General features: G+C 42.2%; 1 protein-coding gene across 1 annotated transcript in view; it reads left to right on the top strand.

The window, feature by feature from the left end:
• The first annotated feature begins 16907 nt into the window (after nucleotides 1-16907).
• LOC126175077 (alanine--glyoxylate aminotransferase 2, mitochondrial-like) overlaps nucleotides 16908-22208 on the top strand; it is a 171884-nt gene continuing 166583 nt past the window's right edge. The window contains exon 1 of the mRNA XM_049921606.1: nucleotides 16908-17056. Coding sequence (XP_049777563.1) covers nucleotides 17023-17056 — 34 coding nt within the window. The 5' untranslated portion in view covers nucleotides 16908-17022. The remainder of the gene's footprint in view (nucleotides 17057-22208) is intronic.

The raw sequence follows: 22208 nt of genomic DNA, 5'->3' as shown, positions 1-22208 counted from the left end.
CTATTACAGCGCCATTTATCACAAAGCGAAAAAAGTGGTCTAACTAAAACATTCATGTTTCTTTACGAACTACACGAATATGTAATAAAAATGGGGGTTCCTATTTAAAAAAAAACTCAGTTGATATCCGTTTGATCTTTGGCAGCGACATCTAGCGGTCCAACCATAGCGCCATTTGGTATCCCCCTTCAAGCTAGACGAGTTTGTAGTACTTTTCGTTTGATTCTTATTTCGTGAGATATTTGGCCCGGTCACTATCAATGGACCACCCTGTAGATTGTCATTCTTTATTTGCAGCTCATTGTTGCTATTTGAGTTTACACATTGTCATTTTGTCATTTGGAGATAGTGAAATGAGCTGTGCACTCTAGAAAATGGAGTGCCAAGTGGAATAATCTGAACATTTCCGACATCTTCTTCTGTTCGAGTTCAGTAGAGAGGTGACAGAAGGGGGGAGGCAGCCAGTAATATTTGCGCCTTGTATGGGGATATTGCCATTAGACAGAGCACGGCTAGGAAATGGTTTTCTCATTTTCAGGAGGATCGTTTTGGCATTAGTGACTCTCCACATTCGGGAAGACGTTTAGGTTTTGACGAAGATCGTTTAAAGGCATTAACCCACGCTGATCCATGTCAGTATACTCGAGAACTGGCAAAAGTGAGGAACTATGATCGCTCCCCTATCGTACTTCATTTGTATACAGTGGGGAAGGTCCAAAAAACAAGTGCATGAGTACCCCATGCTCTAAGCAATAATCACAAAAATCATTGGGTAGCTACATGTGCATCTCTGCTAGCACGTCATCAGCTGGCTCGTGCACAACACTGACCAGTCCTACCCTGTATCGTTACTGATGATGAGAAATTGTGTCTTTATGCTAACATGAGTAAAAGAAAAGAATGGTTGAGCCCAAAGAAAACAGCAGCTCCCCATGCAAAGACCTGCATGCATTCAACAACAGAAAAATGTTATGCATCTGCTGGAACAGTGACAGTGTGGTGTACTATGAATTGCTTCCCCAAGGTGTAACCATCCCTGCTGACATTTAATTGTGAACAACTGAGATGTCTCGCAAACACAGTCCAAGAACAACGACCAGGAAGACTGCATGAAATGATGCTACTCCACGATAATACCCATTCACATTCTGTTAGACTGACAAAAAGCACTAAACAGGACTTGTGTTGGGAAGTCATACGCATCCATCTTATTCGCTTGACTTTGCGCCCATAGATTTTCACCTTTTCCGCACTCTACTGAACAACCTTCAAGGAACTTCCTTTCCAGATGAAAATGCGTTCCAAACAAGGCTTGACGAGTTCTTCACTTCAAAACTATGTGATTCCTACGGTCGCTGAGTCGAAAAGCAGCCGGCCTCTGTGACCGAGCGGTTCTAGGCGCTTCAGTCCGGAACCGCGCTGCTGCTACGTCGCAGGTTCGAATCCTGCCTCGGGCATGGATGTGTGTGATGCCCTTACGTTAGTTAGGTTTAAGTATTTCTAAGTCTAGGGGACTGATGACCTCAGATGTTGAGTTGGGTTGGGTTGTTTGGGGGAAGAGACCAAACAGCTAGGACATCGGTCTCATTGGATTAGGGAAGGATGGGGAAGGAAGTCGGCCGTGCCCTTTCAAAGGAACCATCCCAGCATTTGCCTGGAGCGATTTAGGGAAATCACGGAAAACCTAAATCAGGATGGCCGGACGCGGGATTGAACCGTCGTCCTCCCGAATGCGAGTCCAGTGTCAGATGTTTAGTCCTATAGTGCTTAGAGCCATTTGAACCATTTTTGAGTCGAAAAGCAACACTGGCAGACTCTTCTAAATAGTGGAGGAGAATTATTGATGACTAAAGTCTCTATTATGTGTACCTGATGTGTTTATTAAACTTGAGGAAAAACGCTATGCACTTATGCACCAACTGAATAAAAAGTCACCAACATCATCCAGCATAATATCAGAACCAAATCTTCCACCTTGAAAATAATCATCAACACATTGAAATAATCTATTTTGTTAAGAATCATTTGTACATGCTCATCTTTCTAATCCTCAGAAATTACACTGTGTTCCAAAAAGAAATGTACAACTGAAGAGTAGTTTATTCTATTGACGCCCTCTTGCGGGAAAGAAATGGCAATGAAAGAACAAAGAAAAGGAAATGACTTGTCTGTCTGTTGGCAATATTAATCACTTGCTGCTGGTGCACTATTCTGCAGGTACTCTCTGAGTCTCAGTCTCTACATCTACATCCATACTCCGCAAACCACCTGACGGAGGGTAGCTGGAGTACCTCTATCGGTTCTCCTTTCTATTCCAGTCTCGTATTGTTCGAGGAGAGAAGGATTGTCGGTATGCCTCTGTGTGGGCTCTAATCTCTCTGATTTTATCCTCATGGTCTCTTCGCGAGATATACGTAGGAGGTAGCAACATACTGCTTGACTCCTCGGTGAAGGTATGTTCTCTAAACTTCAACAAAAGCCCGTACCGAGCTACTGAGCGTCTCTCCTGCAGTCTTCCACTGAAGTTGATCTATCATCTCCGTAACGCTTTCGTGATTACTAAATGATCCTGTAACGAAGCGCGCTGCTCTCCGTTGGATCTTCTCTATCTCTTCTATCAACCCTATATGGTACAGACCCCACACTGCTTAGCAGTATTCAAGCAGTGGGCGAACAAGCGTACTGTAACCGACTTCCTTTGTTTTCGGATTGCATTTCCTTAGGATTCTTCCAATGAATCTCAGTCTGGCATCTCCTTTACCGACGATCAACTTTATATGATCATTCCATTTTAAATCACTCCTAATGCCTACTCCCAGATAATTTATGGAATTAACTGCTTCCAGTTCCTGACCTGCTATATTGTAGCTAAATGATAAGGGATCTTTCTTTTTATGTATTCGCAGCACATTACACTTGTCTACATTGAGATTCAATTGCCATTCCCTGCACCATGCGTCAATTCGCTGCAGATCCTCCTGCATTTCAGTACAATTTTCCATTGTTACAACCTCTCGATACACCACAGCATCATCTGCAAAAAGCCTCAGTGAACTTCCGATGTCATCCACCAGGTCATTTATGTATATTGTGAATAGCAACGGACCTATGACACTCCCCTGCGGCACACCTGAAATCACTCTTACTTCGGAAGACTTCTCTCCATTGAGAATGACATGCTACGTCCTGTTATCTAGGAACTCCTCAATCCAGTCACACAATTGGTCTGATAGTCCATATGCTCTTACTTTGTTCTTCTGGTCGTTCTTCATTGGTTTTCCATTTCTTTAAAAAAAATCTTAGTGTTCTTTTGTCAATTTAAGTGTGGTGTCATAGAGAGATACCACTCCCACCGGCAACCTTACTGTTGGCAATGGAAACACACATTTCCAACAGACGCCGACAGCTGTCGCATGGGGACCCGGCGGATCCAATGATGCGTGCCCACTGAGTCACACCTTCTGGAGCTCTTGACTACAAGCGCCGTCTGCTGCTGCCATGCAGGGCGGTCAGCGGAAGCTACACAGCCCAGGCTCAGTCGCAGTCTTCAGTCTTAATCAGCCTTCGAAGGTTTTTTGGAAATTTGTGGTAAGGTGTTATGGGACCAAACTGCTTAGGTAATCGGTCCCTAAACTTTCATATTATTTCATCTAATTTAAACTAACTTACGCTATGAACAACACACACACCCATGCCCGAGGGAGGACTCGAGCCTCCGAATGGAGGAGCCACACGGACCGTGACAAGGCACCCTAGACCGTGCAGCTACCTCGCACGCCTCGAACATGTACACTCCTGGAAATTGAAATAAGAACACCGTGAATTCATTGTCCCAGGAAGGGGAAACTTTATTGACACATTCCTGGGGTCAGATACATCACATGATCACACTGACAGAACCACAGGCACATAGACACAGGCAACAGAGCATGCACAATGTCGGCACTAGTACAGTGTATATCCACCTTTCGCAGCAATGCAGGCTGCTATTCTCCCACGGAGACGATCGTAGAGATGCTGGATGTAGTCCTGTGGAACGGCTTGCCATGCCATTTCCACCTGGCGCCACAGTTGGACCAGCGTTCGTGCTGGACGTGCAGACCGCGTGAGACGACGCTTCATCCGGTCCCAAATATGCTCAATGGGGGACAGATCCGGAGATCTTGCTGGCCAGGGTAGTTGACTTACACCTTCTAGAGCACGTTGGGTGGCACGGGATACATGCGGACGTGCATTGTCCTGTTGGAACAGCAAGTTCCCTTGCCGGTCGAGAAATGGTAGAACGATGGGTTCGATGACGGTTTGGATGTACCGTGCACTATTCAGTGTCCCCTCGACGATCACCAGTGGTGTACGGCCAGTGTAGGAGATCGCTCCCCACGCCATGATGCCGGGTGTTGGCCCTGTGTGCCTCGGTCGTATGCAGTCCTGATTGTGGCGCTCACCTGCACGGCGCCAAACACGCAAACGACCATCATTGGCACCAAGGCAGAAGCGACTCTCATCGCTGAAGACGACACGTCTCCATTCGTCCCTCCATTCACGCCTGTCGCGACACCACTGGAGGCGGGCTGCACGATGTTGGGGCGTGAGCGGAAGACGGCCTAACGGTGTGCGAGACCGTAGCCCAGCTTCATGGAGACGGTTGCGAATGGTCCTCGCCGATACCCCAGGAGCAACAGTGTCCCTAATTTGCTGGGAAGTGGCGGTGCGGTCCCCTACGGCACTGCGTAGGATCCTACGGTCTTGGCGTGCATCCGTGCGTCGCTGCGGTCCGGTCCCAGGTCGACGGGCACGTGCACCTTCCGCCGACCACTGGCGACAACATCGATGTACTGTGGAGACCTCACGCCCCACGTGTTGAGCAATTCGGCGGTACGTCCACCCGGCCTCCCGCATGCCCACTATACGCCCTCGCTCAAAGTCCGTCAACTGCACATACGGTTCACGTCCACGCTGTCGCGGCATGCTACCAGTGTTAAAGACTGCGATGGAGCTCCGTATGCCACGGCAAACTGGCTGACACTGACGGCGGCGGTGCACAAATGCTGCGCAGCTAGCGCCATTCGACGCCAACACCGCGGTTCCTGGTGTGTCCGCTGTGCCGTGCGTGTGATCATTGCTTGTACAGCCCTCTCGCAGTGTCCGGAGCAAGTATGGTGGGTCTGACACACCGGTGTCAATGTGTTCTTTTTTCCATTTCCAGGAGTGTATTAATAGTGGGAGTGTCACATTGCACGATGCTCTTTAGGAATGGCTGGAATTTATTGCTGTTTATTTTTTTGTAAGGTTTCTTCATAACGCTTGGAGAAAGCTACAAGTTAAGTGAAACTTCTGTTTACTGTATAAACGTTTTATTTCCTATGACAACAGCTGCTGTACTACTCTGTAGCCCATCTCTCCTAACCATTGTGTAGAAGTAGTACATAACAGTAAGCGTATCTCCATCCAGAATAAAGTACTGCATTCTGCTTAACAACTAGACTATGATGCAACTGAAAATATGGCAGGCTACCCGAAGTAAACAAATTTGCTTCGCTAAGCATACAAATGCTATTAAATCTAAAGTCTTAGGAAGTAAAGAAACACCAGATTATTTCTGTGCATGGCTCTTAGTATATGGAACAAGTCCTCATCTTCAAAGAAAGATGCATATACGAGTTTGAGTCACTGTTTGGAACTGTAAATAGTAAAGTAGGCTATGCATGCACAAACACACACACACACACACACACACACAAACAAACAAACAAACACACAATAAATGTTTGAAGTTTAGTTCCATGCTGCCATTCACGTCGTGTTATGCCAGTTATAGCACTCAAAGACTCAAATAAAGAAAAAATCCACTCGAGCGCCAAAGAAATTGCTATAGGCACACGTATTCAAATACAGAGATATGTAAACAGGCAGGATGGCAATGCGGTCAGCAACACCTATATAGGACAACTAGTGTCTGTTGCAGTTGTCTGATCGGTTGCTGCTGCTACAGTGGCAGGTTATCAAGATTTATGTGAGTTTGAATGTGGAGTTCTAGTTAGCGCACGAGCATTGGGACACAGCATCTCCAAGGTACTGATGAAGTGGGGATTTCCCCATACGACCATTTCACGAGTGTACTGTGAATATCAGGAATCAAGTAAAACATCAAATCACCGACATCGCTGTGGCTGGAAAAAGATCCTACAAGAATGGGAGCAATAACAACTGAAGAGAATCGTTCCTACATAACAGAAGTGCAACCCCTCCGAAACTTACTGCAGATTTCAATGCTGGGCCATCGACAAGTGCCAGTGTACGAAACATTCAACAAAACATCATCGATATGGGCTTTCGGAGCTGAAGGTCCATTCGTATACCCTTGATGACTGCAAGACAGAAAGTTTGACGCCTCGCCTGGGCCCGTCAGCACCAACATTGGACTATTGAAGACTGGAAAAATGTTGCCTCGTCAGATGAGTCTCGTTGCAAATTGTGTCAAGTGGGGGACATGTACGGGTTTGGAGACAACTTCATGAATCCATGGACACTGCATGTCAGCAGGGGACTGTTCAAGCTGGTGGAGGCTCTGTAATGGAGTGGGGTGTGTGCAGTTGGAGTGATATGGGACCCCCGATATGTCTAGATATGTCTCTGACAGTTGGTACATACATAGGCATCCTGTCGGATCACCTGCATCTACTCACATCCATTGTGCATTCCGACGGACTTTGACAATTCCAGCAGGACAATGCGACACCACATAACATCCAGAATTGCCACAGAGTGGCTCCAGGAAGACTCTTCTGAGTTTAAAAACTTCCGCTGGCCACCAAACTTCCAAGACATGAACATTATTGAGCATATCTGTGATACCTTGCAGCGTGCTGTTCAGAAGAGATCTCCACCCCCTCATACTCTTACAGATTTATGGACAGTTCTGCAGGATTCATTGTTTCAATGCCCCCCAGCACTACTTCAGACATTAGTCGTGTCCATGCTACGTTGTGTTGCGGCACTTCTGTGTGCTCGCGAGGGACCTGCACGATATTACGCAGGTGTACCAGTTTTTTGGCTCTTCAGTATACTGTATCTAAGTTTTTGTCTAATTAGTGATTCTGTACTTAGAGATGAAATATAACATTTGTAGAACCACAGTAAAGAAGAATTTTTTATTACAAAGCTTTCTGTCTCAGCATGTCAACAATGTCCGTTGTAATCCTCCTACTTCCTACCTATATATTTTCGAAACACCGAGACAAAAAGTGTTTAGTTCTGAACTTCAGTTGTGTTTAGTAATTAAATGATATTATTTGAAATATAACAAGAATTCTGCAGCAGGTAATGTGATATAATTACTTGTATACTTAGTTTGAAAAAATTGATGCCGCAGACTATTGCTGATTGTGATAAATCTTCATTATATTTCACAGCGAAAGTCCTGGATTTTCCAATTGTTAATTATGTATGTATGTTGACCAGGTTTCATACTTTTTTCATATGATCACCCACATTACATAAATTCTTCTTTTATTAACAATATTTGCTTCCAACTTGTATACTTAGTTTGAAAAAATTGATGCCGCAGACTATTGCTGATTGTGATAAATCTTCATTATATTTCACAGCGAAAGTCCTGGATTTTCCAATTGTTAATTATGTATGTATGTTGACCAAGTTTCATACTTTTTTCATATGATCACCCACATTACATAAATTCTTCTTTTATTAACAATATTTGCTTCCAACAGTTCACATACTGGGTTGCAACAACTGCTGCCTTGCAACAGCTCGCAACTGCTCTGGTCTTATACCAGCACACATACTTTTATGACAGTGCGAAATTTTCTATATTATTACAGTAATAATTTTTGTAAATTACAATGAAAACAAGTTTTTTAATGAATTTAAATATTACAACATATTTGTCAGAAATGAGTGACTAATTTTCAACAACTTTCTGTGATAAATTTGGTAAAATAAATGTCTTCATGCTTAATATACAAATATGTAAGATTTCATCAAAAACAAATCGATGTTCCAGTTACCTACAATAACACGAAATATAATCCAAAATGTTTATCATGTTATATAAATAACGGTGCTATTTGTGTTAAGTTTGTTTACATAATGAGCATTATGAAATTTTATTAACATATTTTATTTTGTAGGTCAGTTACCATTCCTAGTTACATTACACAATGATTAGTTTAAGCTGAAAATCAAATCAAAATCTCAACTATACGCAGTTTGTCCACAAAGTAAGTTCCGTTTGGTTATATAAAACAGGCGTGTAGAGATACAGAAATAATATTTATTGTACAAACATCTACGACTGTTGAACTACTTTTCTACATAGCTTCCGAAATTTTGTAGGCACTTGTCATAGCCTGGCACAAATTTCTGTATGCCTTCTTCATAGAAGGTTGCCCTCTGTGTATTCAACCATGTGGTAACATGTTCTTTCAGCTCGTCATCATCGTTGAAGTGTTGACCACCAAGGACAGATTTTAGGTGTAAGTTCAAAATGGTTCAAATGGCTCTGAGAACTATGGGACTTAACATCTGTGGTCATCAGTCCCCTAGAATTTAGAACTACTTGAACCTAACTAACCTAAGGACATCATACACATCCATGCCCGAGGCAGGATTCGAACCTGCGACCGTAGCGGTCACGTGGTTCCAGACTGAAGCGCGTAGAACCGCACGGCCACACGGGCCGGCTTAGGTGTAAGAAGAGATGAAAGTCGTTAGGAGCGAGGTCCTGGCTGTACGGAGGTTGATAAAACGCGTCTCAGAGAAATTCCTGTAAGAGTTGTTTGGCCACATTCGCCGTGTGAGGTCGGGCAATACCGTGGAAAAAAACATCACCTTTTGACAGTGATCCTTGGCGCTTGTTCTGTACTGCGCGGCGCAATTTCTTAATGGTTTCGCAGTAACCATGTGCATTGATTGTTGGGCCTCGCAGTAAGAAATCAATCAGCAAAATGCCTTTTCTGTCTCCCCCCCACCAAAAAAAAAAAAAAAGAAAAAAAAACGGTGCACATGACTTTTCGAGGTGTCAAGATTTGCTCAGGCTTAACCTTCGTTGGGAGTGAAGTGTGCCTCCATTCCATTGATTACTGTTTTGTTTCAGGGGTGTCGTACGATACCCAAGTTTCATCCCCTTTGACTATCTGAGGAAGAAAACCATCGCCTTCTTCATTGAAGCGTGTCAAAGACTGAAGTGCACTGCCCACCCGTTGTTTTTTGTGTTGTTAAGTAAGAATTTTGCGTACCCAAAGTGAACAAAGTTTTCGAAATTTCAGTTTTGAATTTCACGAATTACTGATCTCGAGATTTGTGGAACTTCCATAGCAAGGGCACTAAGTGTTAACTTACAGTTGCGTTTAATCTTCTCTTCAATTGTGTGAACCAGTTCATCAGTAACCACAGGCGGGCGTCCGCTTCTTTTTTCATCGTGCACTTGGTCAGGTCCTTCATTGAACAGTCTCACCCATCTTCTAACCATTGAATCACTCATAGCATTTTGTCCGTAAGCCTCGCAGATTTGCCGAGGAATTTCCTTTAGTTTAACTTTCTTTGCATTTAAAAAACTAATCACAGATCTGATTTCACACGCAGCGGAATTTTCAATTGCGGCTGACATTATAAAGAAGCACTACAAAGCACACGTCGGCGGCAGCGATCTGAAAATGGCGTAAATGTGTTCTCCTTGAGTCAGAGTGGCTGCCGCGCATGTTCGGAACTGCGACCGTAGCGCTGCCGCGGATAGAAATAGAAACGGAACTTACTTTGTGAACGACCCTCGTATGTTTATGCAACAATGTTACAGTGTATCAGGTTGTTTATTAAAAAGATTTATCATATACAGTGGAACGTCGCATAGCGAGCTTAATTCGTTCCAGAATCTTACTCGTTGTGCGAAATACTCGATAAGCGAAACAATTTGTCCCATCTAAATTAATGTAAAACACGATAATTCGTTCCACGCAGAAGAAGTAATAAAAGTCTGTCTCAGTCATGCTATTTATTCAAAGAAATTATGCATACAGTATTATGTACTTTATTATTCACAATACATAACTAATTCTTTTTTTTACTAGGAAGCTATCAATAGTCATTTGCTGCCTCGGGCATGGGTGTGTGTGATGTCCTTAGGTTAGTTAGGTTTAAGTAGTTCTAAGTTCTAGGGGACTTATGACCTAAGATGTTGAGTCCCATAGTGCTCAGAGCCAATAGTCATTTGTTTCTGCCGACGCTTCAGCGCTTGGCGAAAATGCGACACAGCATCATGGTCAAATAAATTTGTAGCGCGCTTGCCAGTGCTTTATTGGGGCGACGATTTTCAATGTACGATGCAACCGATTCCCATGCTTTCAGCATTTCTCCTATAGCGCCGCAAGATTGCTGCTTTGCTGTTACCGCCTTCTGCTCCTCCTCTGAACATCTCCTCTCCACAATTTCCTGATGTGAAACAATCTGCAATTCCGTAAGCTCTTCGGTGGTCATTTCTTGGCTGTGATCTTCCACAAGCTCGTCGATATCATTGCAATCCACTTCTAGTCCCATGCTCTTCGCCAAAGACACAGCTTGTTGACTACAGGCTCCACAAGCACTGACTCAAATGCCTGAGTCACAGTGATGACGCACTCCAGCCAAAGCATCTTCCAAGCAGAAGTGAGAGTTCTCTTGGTAACCCCTTCTTACTCCTTTTCGATCATCTTGACGCAGGCAGCGACGTTGAAGTGATGGTTTCAAAACTGTCTTGGAGTGAGACTAGTAGCTAAAGTCATCTCAAAGCAGTGTTCGAAGGTTGCTTTAGTGTAGAACTTCTTAAAGTTAGAAACAATCTGCTGGTCCATAGGATGGAGTAACAGAGTAGTGTTGTAAGGCAGAAATTGGATCATGATGAATTGAAATGCTTCTAGGAGGCGATCTTGTAGGCCTGGAGACTGGGCAGCGGCGTTGCCCATAACAAACAAGACATGGAGTGTGTAACGAGACATCCGTCTCTAGCTTTACTTTTCCTCAACAGTAGTAGTCAATAACAATATTGTTCCATTTAGACGGATACAGGTTCTACTTATTTTTAGAAATGAATGTTAAAACTCGAATGTGGGCTGTGACAATGCGCAGTTTTGTTTTCTTTCTCCCAGTCAAATAAATGTTTTCTGCTGTATATATTACTTACGCTTAAAAGTGTATTGCGAATGTATGTGTGATTGTTTGTTGTATATTCAACTGGAGGTTTTGTAATGGTGAACTTTAAAGTTACGTTAATAGATATGGAACAATCAGTACGCCGGGAAAGCTTTAAACATCAATACCAATGAAACTTCCTGGCAGATTAAACCTGTGTGCCCGACCGAGACTCGAACTCGGGACCTTTGCCTTTCGCGGGCAAGTGCTCTACCATCTGAGCTACCGAAGCACGACTCACGCCCGGTACTCTCCTGAACTTCTGTAAAGTTTGGAAGGTAGGAGACGAGATACTGGCAGAAGTAAAGCTGTGAGGAATGGGTCTAACCGACATCAAGTCTAAAGCGATGGCACTGTATGTCAAACGAACATGGAGCATAATGTGTAATGATCCAGGGTGCATTACAGCAAAACTATACGATATTGTCAGGCCAGAAAGTGTAGAGCCGCCGATAAATATACAAAAAATAAGTTTTAAGCTGAAACACATTAGGGAGTATTATCTTGAACTAAGTTATCTCAGCAAAAAGATTTTAAACTCCAAAAACGTTACAGCAAAGGCGATTTTAGCTGAAAGACTGAAACATGAAAGGAAAAATAACATAGAAACCAAATATGCTGGAATAGCATGGAATGTGGTCTGGAAAAACATCAGTAGTGATGTTCTTTCGTCTGACGTGAGAACAGCGTGGTACAAGGTAGCCAATAACATCATCAGCACTAATGAGCGTCTCTTTGCCATCGGTTTAAGTGACACAAACCTCTGCAGCAAATGCAACCTCGTTGATAGTGTGCCTCATCGTTACACTTGTGGAGATCGGATTATCAACTGGAGGTGGACCAGGGAGAAAATTGCTCAAATAACAAGAACTTCAGCAAACAATGTACCGACTAACATTTTCTTCAGACCAGAGGAAAGTTACTACCCTCAGGCAAAAAATAACGCAGTGCTTTGGTTAATGGGCAAATATACAAGTTATGTTTTTAACAATATTGGGAGCGATGAACGTATTGAATACAAGATGTATATGGAAAATGAATTCGAGAAAATACTCAAATATCAGGATCACAATAAAAAATATGGTAACATGCTCCGAATTGTCTTCAACCGAATGGGTATAGGTTAGGAACTGGATTTCTAGTAGAGAGGGAATGGATTGGGTCACGTTCCCGACCCTAACCTCACCTGCAAGTCACACATGAAAAATAAATCAGCAGTACAGCAGATACAAGAATTTGGCGAGAAACATCTGGTGTCTGATATAAAGGAAGATCTTGAACTCCCTATAGATGCGTTTAGAAGGCTGGAACTGACAAAAATAACAAGGCAGTGAAATATTTTGCGATGTCGCTGTTCCGGACTTCTCTTCTGTCCATGTAATTTAACCTGGAAGGAACACACATCAAGGATTTACTGAATGATTAATTTGGGTCTGGGAAATGATGATGAGGAACCGGCTGCAGAAGAAGAAAATGTGCATGCTGAACTGCCACCAGTTGAAGGTGACAGTGAAGGTGCTAAATTGTGCTACTGCTAAAGACTCATTTTTTGAATGCTGAAATTTATGACTACAATTATCTGTCACCTTATTTATGTCATTTCATTGTAGCCATTTTTGTTACTGTTTTTGGTGAAAAAAAATAAAAAAAAGATGGTAGAGCACTTGCCCGCGAAAGGCAAAGGTCCCAAGTTCGAGTCTCGGTCGGGCACACAGTTTTAATCTGCCAGGAAGTTTCATATCAGCGCACACTCCGCTGCAGAGTGAAAATCTCATTCTGGATCACTCCCAATATTATTTTTCGAATTTTGGACAGGTCAATATTATCTCAGTTGCTTTTCTGAAAACTTTCATAAATGTTATACACAGTATGTTATATTTCAAGCTAAAATTTACGGAAAGGAATTACTTCATAAAATATTTTAGTTTCGATGTTATTATCGATAAGTATTAGCTCTGAGTGTACAGTTAAAATTATTTTTTAGAAACATTTGAAATTACGAATATTTGCACACTTAAAACTACTATTATTAATTACGCAATCCTGGATTCATTTATGAAATAATAATCGAAATTAACAATGTAGTGAAAACTAGTACGAATTCATTTGTTAACAAAAATTGTAAACGCTTTGGAATATTGTTATTTGCGCAGAGTGTGAGAGTCGTAAGTTTGCCTCTGATGTGATCGGATGAATTTTTGTAATGAATAATAGGTGCGAACAATGTAATTTCGACTTTGTTAATGTGAAAAATTAAAATATTGTATGATATACTAAAATGTGCGGTAATCAGTGGAAAATATATTTACGCAAAAAATTCTGCAACAACGATCTTTCCATTTATTTAGCTCAAATCAACCGTTAGGATCGGATGTTAGATTTTCAGCTTCAAGAATCAGTCTCCTAGACAAGAAGAACTGGAGCCCTCTCAACACGACAAGCTAAGTAAACTTGAAAGTTTATTGTAATCTTCGCTCCTTTCGAATTTTCATAAAAGATTTTGCTTATTAATTTCTTGGACTGGGCATTGTTTAATGTGGACAAGAAAGGAGGGGGGAGGTTACAAGTGGCAGATTCATCATATTATTTCACCGAAGGACCGAACACTTAACTGATCCTATCACAAAAAAGATCACGTGTCACCCAAGCCTTGTTGTTGGACCTCAACATCACATTTAACCTGCTCTTCTGGACCTCACATTACTTGAAGGCTCGTGGAGTTTCTGAATGGTAAACAAGCAGCTGTTTAATTTTCAAATCGTCGTTTGCACTGGCAGAGAATTGCAGTTTGAAACGGTCTTTCATTGGCTTGTGAGCGGGTAATGCATTCTCCTCTGCTGTTATAAAGGTACGCTTCAGCATCTTTTTCCAGAATAGACCCGTCTCGTCACAATTAAAAACCTGTTGCGGCAGATAACCGTCAGAATCTACGAGCATCTTGAAGTTGCTGACGAAGTTCTCAGCTGTCTTTGTGCCGGAGCTGGGTATTTCGTCGTGCCTCACAACGCTGTGGATGCCAGTTCAAATTTCTCGAACCATCCACGGCTTCCCTTAAACTTTTCTTCGGCTGCTGAAGATCCATACGCCTGCGTAACGAGATCGACGAAAATCAGTCTCTCCTTCTCACAAATGATGTTCCCGTTAATAGTATTGCCTTGCAATTGCTTTTCATTTATGTATATAAGAACAAACTTTCGACATGATCCAAAACACGAAACCGTTGTTTAGATACTCTTGGCACTCCCTTTGTTGCATCTACGAGGTGCATTCAAGTTCTAAGGCCTCCGATTCTTTTTTCTCCAGACTGGAAAGAGATAGAAACATGCACATTGTTTTAAAATGAGGCAGCGTTCATTGTCAATACGTCCCAGAGATGGCAGCACCATACGGAAGATGGAATTTTACCGCCAGCGGCGAGAATGATAACTGTTTTAAATACTTAAAATGGCGACGTTTTCCTTACTTGAACAGCATGTAATCATTCGTTTTCTGAATTTGCGTGGTGTGAAACCAATTGAAATTCATCGACAGTTGAAGGAGACATGTGGTGATGGAGTTATGGATGTGTCGAAAGTGCGTTCGTGTTTAATGAAGGCAGAACATCATGTGACAACAAACCGAAACAATCTCGGGCTCGCACAAGCCGGTCTGACTACATGATCGAGAAAGTGGAGAGAATTGTTTTGGGGGATCGTCGAATGACTGTTGAACAGATCGCCTCCAGAGTTGCCATTTCTGTGGGTTCTGTGCACACAATCCTGCATGACGACCTGAAAATGCGAAAAGTGTCATCCAGGTGGGTGCCACGAATGCTGACGGACGACCACATGGCTGCCCGTGTGGCATGTTGCCAAGCAATGTTGACGCACAACGACAGCATGAATGGGACTTTCTCTTCGTCGGTTGTGACAATGGATGAGACGTGGATGCCATTTTTCAATCCAGAAACAAAGCTCCAGTCAGCTTAATGGAAGCACACAGATTCACCGCCACCAAAAAAATTTCGGGTAACCGCCAGTGCTGAAAAAATGATGGTGTCCATGTTCTGGGACAGCGAGGGCGTAATCCTTACCCATTGCGTTCCAAAGGGCACTACGGTAACAGGTACATCCTACGAAAATGTTTTGAAGAACACATTCCTTCCTGCACTGCAACAAAAACGCCCGGGAAGGGCTGCGCGTGTGCTGTTTCACCAAGACAATGCACCCGCACATCGAGCTAACGTTACGCAACAGTTTCTTTGTGATAACAACTTTGAAGTGATTCCTCATGCTCCCTACTCACCTGACCTGGCTCCTAGTGAGTTTTGGCTTTTTCCAACAATGAAAGACACTCTCCGTGGCCGCACATTCACCTGCCGTGCTGCTATTGCCTCAGCGATTTTCCAGTGGTCAAAACAGACTCCTAAAGAAGCCTTCGCCGCTGCCAAGGAATTATGGCGTCAGCGTTGTGAAAAATGTGTACGTCTGCAGGGCGATTACATCGAGAAGTAACGCCAGTTTCATCGATTTCGGGTGAGTAGTTAATTAGAAAAAAAATCAGAGGTCTTAGAACTTGAATGCACCTCGTTTCTCCTTGTTCTTGAAGATAGTGCAAATAGTTGATGTAGACCGATTGTGTGTGCGTGCTAAATCAGCAACACTCACACTACGTTCGCGTTTTTCAGTGATTTTACGTCTCATTTCTAAGGTCATCTTATCTTATGGTCGTCTTCTTGCGGCTTTATCTTCGGGGATATTTCTCCGAAGGTTATTAAAATTGGCACAAAACACACTCTGTGAACACAAGTTTAGAAAAATGTGTGATCGCAAGCCGCACCAAGATAGTAGCAGAGAGAGCGCTAAACCCAGACTGCAGTACGTACTGAAATGAAATGAGCGTACGGCATTTTTGGCCGGGAGGCCTCATACGTACTAAAGACAATGTTCATATGCCGCTGTCGATAATGAAAGGTGTTCATATTGACGAACGTTTCCCCTGCCGCGCGGAACAGCTCGTGACGTCACAGTAAATCGTCATTCGTTATGCGAAACATCATTCATTAAGCGAGTTATCCTTTTTACAATTTGTTTTGCTCGTAATGCGAATTGAGTGTTGCAGGTACTCGTTAAGCGAGGTTCCACTGTACCGCAATTTGTGAATCTCGGCCTTATACATTACACAGAGTTTATTGACACTACTTGCACAGACGGCGAATAAAAAAAGGGGCTGTCATCGTTTAATTTTAGTCCAGGACGTATAAATATTTCGAACTGGAGGTTCCCGGCATCACAGAAGTGTCTTTAGCCATATCGGCTCTTTTCGTGGCTGGTAGCCGTTAGTGTAAATTAATTACAGGGAGTAAGCACTTCGTGTGTCTGATTTCACACACATACGCATTGACGCTCACACTATATGTAAGTTTCTATGATTAACGTGTGTTTTTCATATTTTTCTTAACTGTACACTTGGGAGGAAGATTAGGGTTTAATGTGCGTTCGGGGAATTATGGACTACACCTACTCGAGCTATTCTGGGCTTCCAAGCAATATGCAGCGCATGCTCGGCAGGGCGAAAAAAACTGTTTCATCAGCTTGCTCCGCTGAGTCAGTGTGTAACGAACAGAAGGCATTGTTTACCGCGATGTTTGAGAACATAGCGGACTCCCTCGTGGCAATTATCGTAACAGTAGACATCCCCGCAGCCTGTTATCAGTGGTGCTTGAGCAGAGGGCGCCATGAGGTGTGATTGCGTAATGCGTGTCACAGCCGTTATCCGCGCTGCACACGGCCACTGAGAGAGACTAATAAACAGGCAGAGGTGGCGGCCGTCTACAACTACGAAGTCCTACCGCCTGACAACATGTCTTCCGCAATGCGCCGCGGACTCGCGAGAGGTAAGTACACAGTGTGTCCTGTTGATCTTGAGTACCTCAAATAACTTCCTGTCCAGAAGCAAAATAAAAAAAAAATGTATCAAACAAATGTTGTTTACCGTATTTTACGGGATATAAGACGCACTTCTTTCTTCGAGAAATTGCCTCCAAAATTCACGTGCGTCTTACACTCGAAATTAATATGAAAATGTCCAGTGTTTGATTTAAAATTTCTGCCTATCTTAAAAATGGCCATACGTTCGATGCCGCGGGAAATCTATCTGTATGTGGCAACATTGCATTCAATTGGCAGCAGCAGTGCACCGAAGCGACGAACATGAGTTGCGGGGATTCACAGCAGTGCCTCCGTCACGCCCCGCCGTGCCGCCACAAACACAGAAGACTGTGTAGTAGACTTGGCCACTGTTTCTATGTTTCGATACAGTGTATCGATACGTGCAACTGTTTCAGTGTCTCGGAACGGTTGTGGTTCACTGTTTCGAAACAGTGGTGTTTCATTCCGCCCCTGTCTCGGACCAGATTCGATCTCGAGGCAGACACAGAAACTGTATCGTTGTTTCAAAATAAGGCTGTTTCAGTCCACCTGTGCCTGGAACGGAGTAATTGTATCGAAACAGTGATGTTTCATTCCACTCTGTGTCGGACGAGATTCGGGCTCGGCACAGGTACTGAAACACAACATACCACTTCATGAAACTCTTTCAAGAGTGTCGAAATCTTTTTGACAAGCAATAGCATGAAGCTTAAGATATCCGAAAATAAAGCTTCGTTTCTAGCTATTTCGAAATGGCGTAACATCTGCTTTATAAACACTAACCAAACAATAAAACAACGCATACTATTCACATACAAAATAATAAATATGTGAAAATCATTCAGTTAAATTACACTTTTTTTATAACATACGCTTCTCTGTTCATGTACAGTAATCATATTAAGAAACGCAAGTAAGCCTACAACATTTTGAATAAAAAAAGGCGTAGAGTGACAGTTATTAGACATATATATAAATTTGATGTAGGTATAATTGCAAGCAATCTGTTTGACAAATCACTGATGGTGTAATGGTGTACGGGAAGGACTGGGAAGCATGGTGAATTTATAGTAACGGTTCGAAACACCTTGAAAGACAAAAAAATTTCCTGTTATATTTTGTTATTTATTCGAATTATTTGGCGTTATTTGTGAGTCTATAGTCACTGTGCTTATTATCCACAATGATTCCCTTTGTGTAGATGGAAATTAGCAGGATGGGTATATTACTCATACTAACGGAATGTGTGTTTCTGCAGTTTGCTCCCACCTCCAGTTCCGTTCGTGGTGGTTCTTCTGTCTTCAGCTATGGCTGTCCTCAACCAATTGAAAAGTATGAAAGTCACGCGACACGAAAGCAGCGCATTTGCTGCAGGAAATACGAAACTGCCAAGACGCCTAAGTAATAGTTTCATACTTTCTGCGACATGATTAGCGCTCTCGCACCTCATTTGTGTTTATATGGACATGCTTATACAGTAGACATTCAAGATGATAAAATGTGTAGGTTTATTAGAATACAAAACACAAACTGTTTCACTGTTTCGAAACAACGTATCGGAACATTACATTGTACTGTTTCATTTGTTTCGAAACATTACGTGTTTCAGTTTGCCCATCTCGACTGTGTAGTAGACTTGGCCACTGTTTCTATGTTTCGATACGGTGTATCGATACGTGCAACTGTTTCAGTGTTTCGGAACGGCTGTGGTTCACTGTTTCGAAACAGTGGTGTTTCTATCCGCCCCTGTCTCGGATAACCGCACCAGATTCGATCTCGAGCCAGACACAGAAACTGTATCGTTTCAAAATAAGGCTGTTTCAGTCCACCTGTGCTTGGAACGGACTAATTGTATCGAAACAGTGATGTTTCATTCCGCTCGGTGTCGTACGAGATTCGGGGTCGGCACAGGTACTGAAACACAACATAACACTTCGTGAAACACTTTCAAGAGTGTCGAAATCTTTTTGACAAGCAATAGCATGAAGCTTAAGATACCCGAAAATAAAGCTTCGTTCCTAGCTGTCTGTCCTATTACGAAATGACGTAACATCTGCTTTATAAACACTAACCAAACAATAAAACAATGCGTACTATTCACATTCAAAATAATAAATATGTGAAAATCATTCGATTAAATTACACTTTTTTATAACATACGCTTCTCTTTTCATGTACAGTAATCATATTAAGAAACGCAAGTAAGCCTACAACATTTTGAATAAAAAAAGGCGTAGAATGACAGTTATTAGACATATACATAAATTTGATGTAGGTATAATTGCAGACAATCTGTCTGACATATCACTGATAGTGTAATGGTGAACGGGAAGGGCTGGGAAGCATGGTGAATTTATAGTAACGGTTCGAAACACGTTGAAAGACAAATTTTTTTTCTGTTATATTTTGTTATTTATTCGAATTATTTGGCGTTATTTGTGAGTCTATAGTCACTGTGCCTATTATCCACAATGATCCCCTTTGTGTGCATGGAAATTAGCAGGATGGGTATATTACCCATACTAACGGAATGTGGGAATCCCAGTAGCATATCCGTAGTTTCTGCAGTTTGCTCCCAACTCCAGTTCCGTTCGTGGTGGTTCTTCTGTCTTCAGCTATGGCTGTCCTCAGCCAACCGAAAAGTATGAAAGTCACACGACACGAAAGCAGTGCATTTGCTGCAGGAAATATGAAACTGCCAATACGCCTAAGAGATAGTTTCGTACTTTGTGCGAAATGATTAGCGCTCTCGCACCTCATTTATGTTTATATGGACATACTTATACAGTAGACATTCAAGATGATAAAATGTGTAGGTTTATTAGATTACAAAACACAAACTGTTTCACTGTTTCGAAACAGCGTGTCGAAACATTACATTGTACTGTTTCATTTGTTTCCAGTTACGTGTTTCAGTTTGCCCATCTCTACTGTGTAGCCTTCGGTGCGTCATTGCAGATATGGTGCCAGTGAACTTGAATTGAAAGTAATTTGTGTTATCGGTAACAGCACAATATCTTTGTTAATAGGTACTTTAGTAGAGGAAAAGAATTAAAGGTATTCATATGATGCCGGCTATAAATTGAAAGTAATAGCATATGCAGAAGAACATGCGAACAGAGCAGCTGAGCATCATTTCGGCCCTCCAGCAGCAGAAAAAAACATTCGCGATTAGCGGGTTAATAAAGAACAGAAAAAAATGAGGAAGACTAAATAATAGAAATAGAGGACTGAGTGCAAACTGGCCAAAACTAGAAGATGACGTATTGAAACGGGTTCAACGTCACCGTCAGAATGGAACTGGAATCAATACAAAACTGATTCAAGTACACGCTCGTAAGTTGGCGCTACAGTGGAACTTAACAGACTTTAAGGGTGGAGTTGGCTGGTGCTACAGGTTTATGAAGCGTCATGGACTTAGCACGCGATCCAAAACCAAGTATCTCAGAAATTGCCACAAGATTGTGAAGAGAAAATATTATCTTTCCGTCGCTTTATTATTCAACATCGAAAGAAAACCAGTGTGGAACTAAGCCAAACAGCGAATATAGGCGAAACTCGTCTGACATTTGATTGCCGTAACAGAGTTCTTGCCATGAAGGGTGCTAAAAATGTAACTATAAAAACAAGTGGACATGAAAAAATGTACTATACTGTAGTCCTTTCATGTTGTGCTGACGGTTCTAAACTTTCTCCAGTGACCATTTTCAAGCGCAAAACAATGCTAGAACATCCTGAAATAACGTCAGGTGTTGTTCACGTACTCGACAAGGGCTGGATGGACGAGACTGGTATGAAGTTATGGATTAACAGACTTCTCTCCTTCTGGTAGATCAGTTTAGTAGTCATTTAAAAAATTCTGTGAAAGAGAAATTGAGGCACGGAAATACAGAGTTTGCTGTTATTCTGGGAGGATTTACTTCACAATTGGAACCTCTTGATGCCTCGGTAAATAAACCGTTTGAAGTGTATATGAGAGAGGAATGGAACAAATGGATGATGGATGAAACCCAACATCAGTTCAAGCCGGACAGAGCTCTAAAACGACCAACAGTCAAATAAGTGTGTCAGTGGGTAAAACAGTCGTTCTCTAGAGTGAAAGAAAACATTGTTAAATCTTTCAAGAAGCGCTTCATAAGTAACGCTCTCGGTAGCAGTGAAAACCAAGTTATGTATGAAGAGGACAACTATGACACGAAGAGGATGAAGAAGAAAAAGAAATTCCATATGATGATTTTCAGGGATTTTAAAGGGATGTTCGGTTTTAAAACGTTATTTTTTTTAAAACTTGTTTAAAAATTAGGGTTCGTCTTATAGTCCGTAGCGTCTTACAGTCCATAAAATACGGTAGTTACCAGGTGGTTATAAACAAACTTGATTGCTTTTCTTACAACTTTGTTCTTTACGAAGACCTGAACAGTAGTACGTCATTTTTCAGATATTAACTAACATTTTTAATTCGTTAATCCTCTTTCTCTTCTCAAGACCTGTTCAGAAACGTATCACAGTGTACCGTTCACGTAAACATGGCGTTATTAAAAACGTAACTCAACAACGACTACGACTCTCCTATACTATACACAGTGCAAATACCTGGGGTAACGAACGTTGTTCGTCCAATTGCTGGAATTGGCTGTAAACAAATGTGAACACAAGAAAATTGCCCCCTGATCAATCAGTCAACTGTCGTAAGTTGAAGGTTTGTTGAGTACAATGTATACCAATGGAAAGAAGGTAGAAATGCTACTCATCTATGGAGAATGTAACTTAGGAGAGCAGTAATGACAAGGATGTAGTTTCCTTGTGTTTCCATTTGTTTACTGCCAACTCTAGCAAGTGCACGTATTACGTCACTCCAGGTACGTGCACCGTCTCCAAGTACAGGAGAGTCAAAGTCAATTTTGTGTTACGTTTTTAATAACTTAATTTAAAATCACGTTTGCAGGGCCCATAATCTGTTGGAAGACCGTAATCAAATTTTTATTGCTTGAAAAAATGAAGGCAATTAAATAAAAGGCACAGAAAATCTGCTGTTAACAGCGGTAACAAGAAAACGGAACTCAGTGAAACAAAAGACCGTATGTACGGCAAAAGGGCCAAAGATAAAAATTCACCGGA

This window comes from Schistocerca cancellata, chromosome 3 (genome assembly GCF_023864275.1).
Source record: "Schistocerca cancellata isolate TAMUIC-IGC-003103 chromosome 3, iqSchCanc2.1, whole genome shotgun sequence".
NCBI classification, from domain to species: Eukaryota; Metazoa; Arthropoda; class Insecta; order Orthoptera; family Acrididae; genus Schistocerca; species Schistocerca cancellata.
Note: the sequence above shows the minus strand (reverse complement) of the source record. Positions and strands in the feature narration are given on the sequence as shown.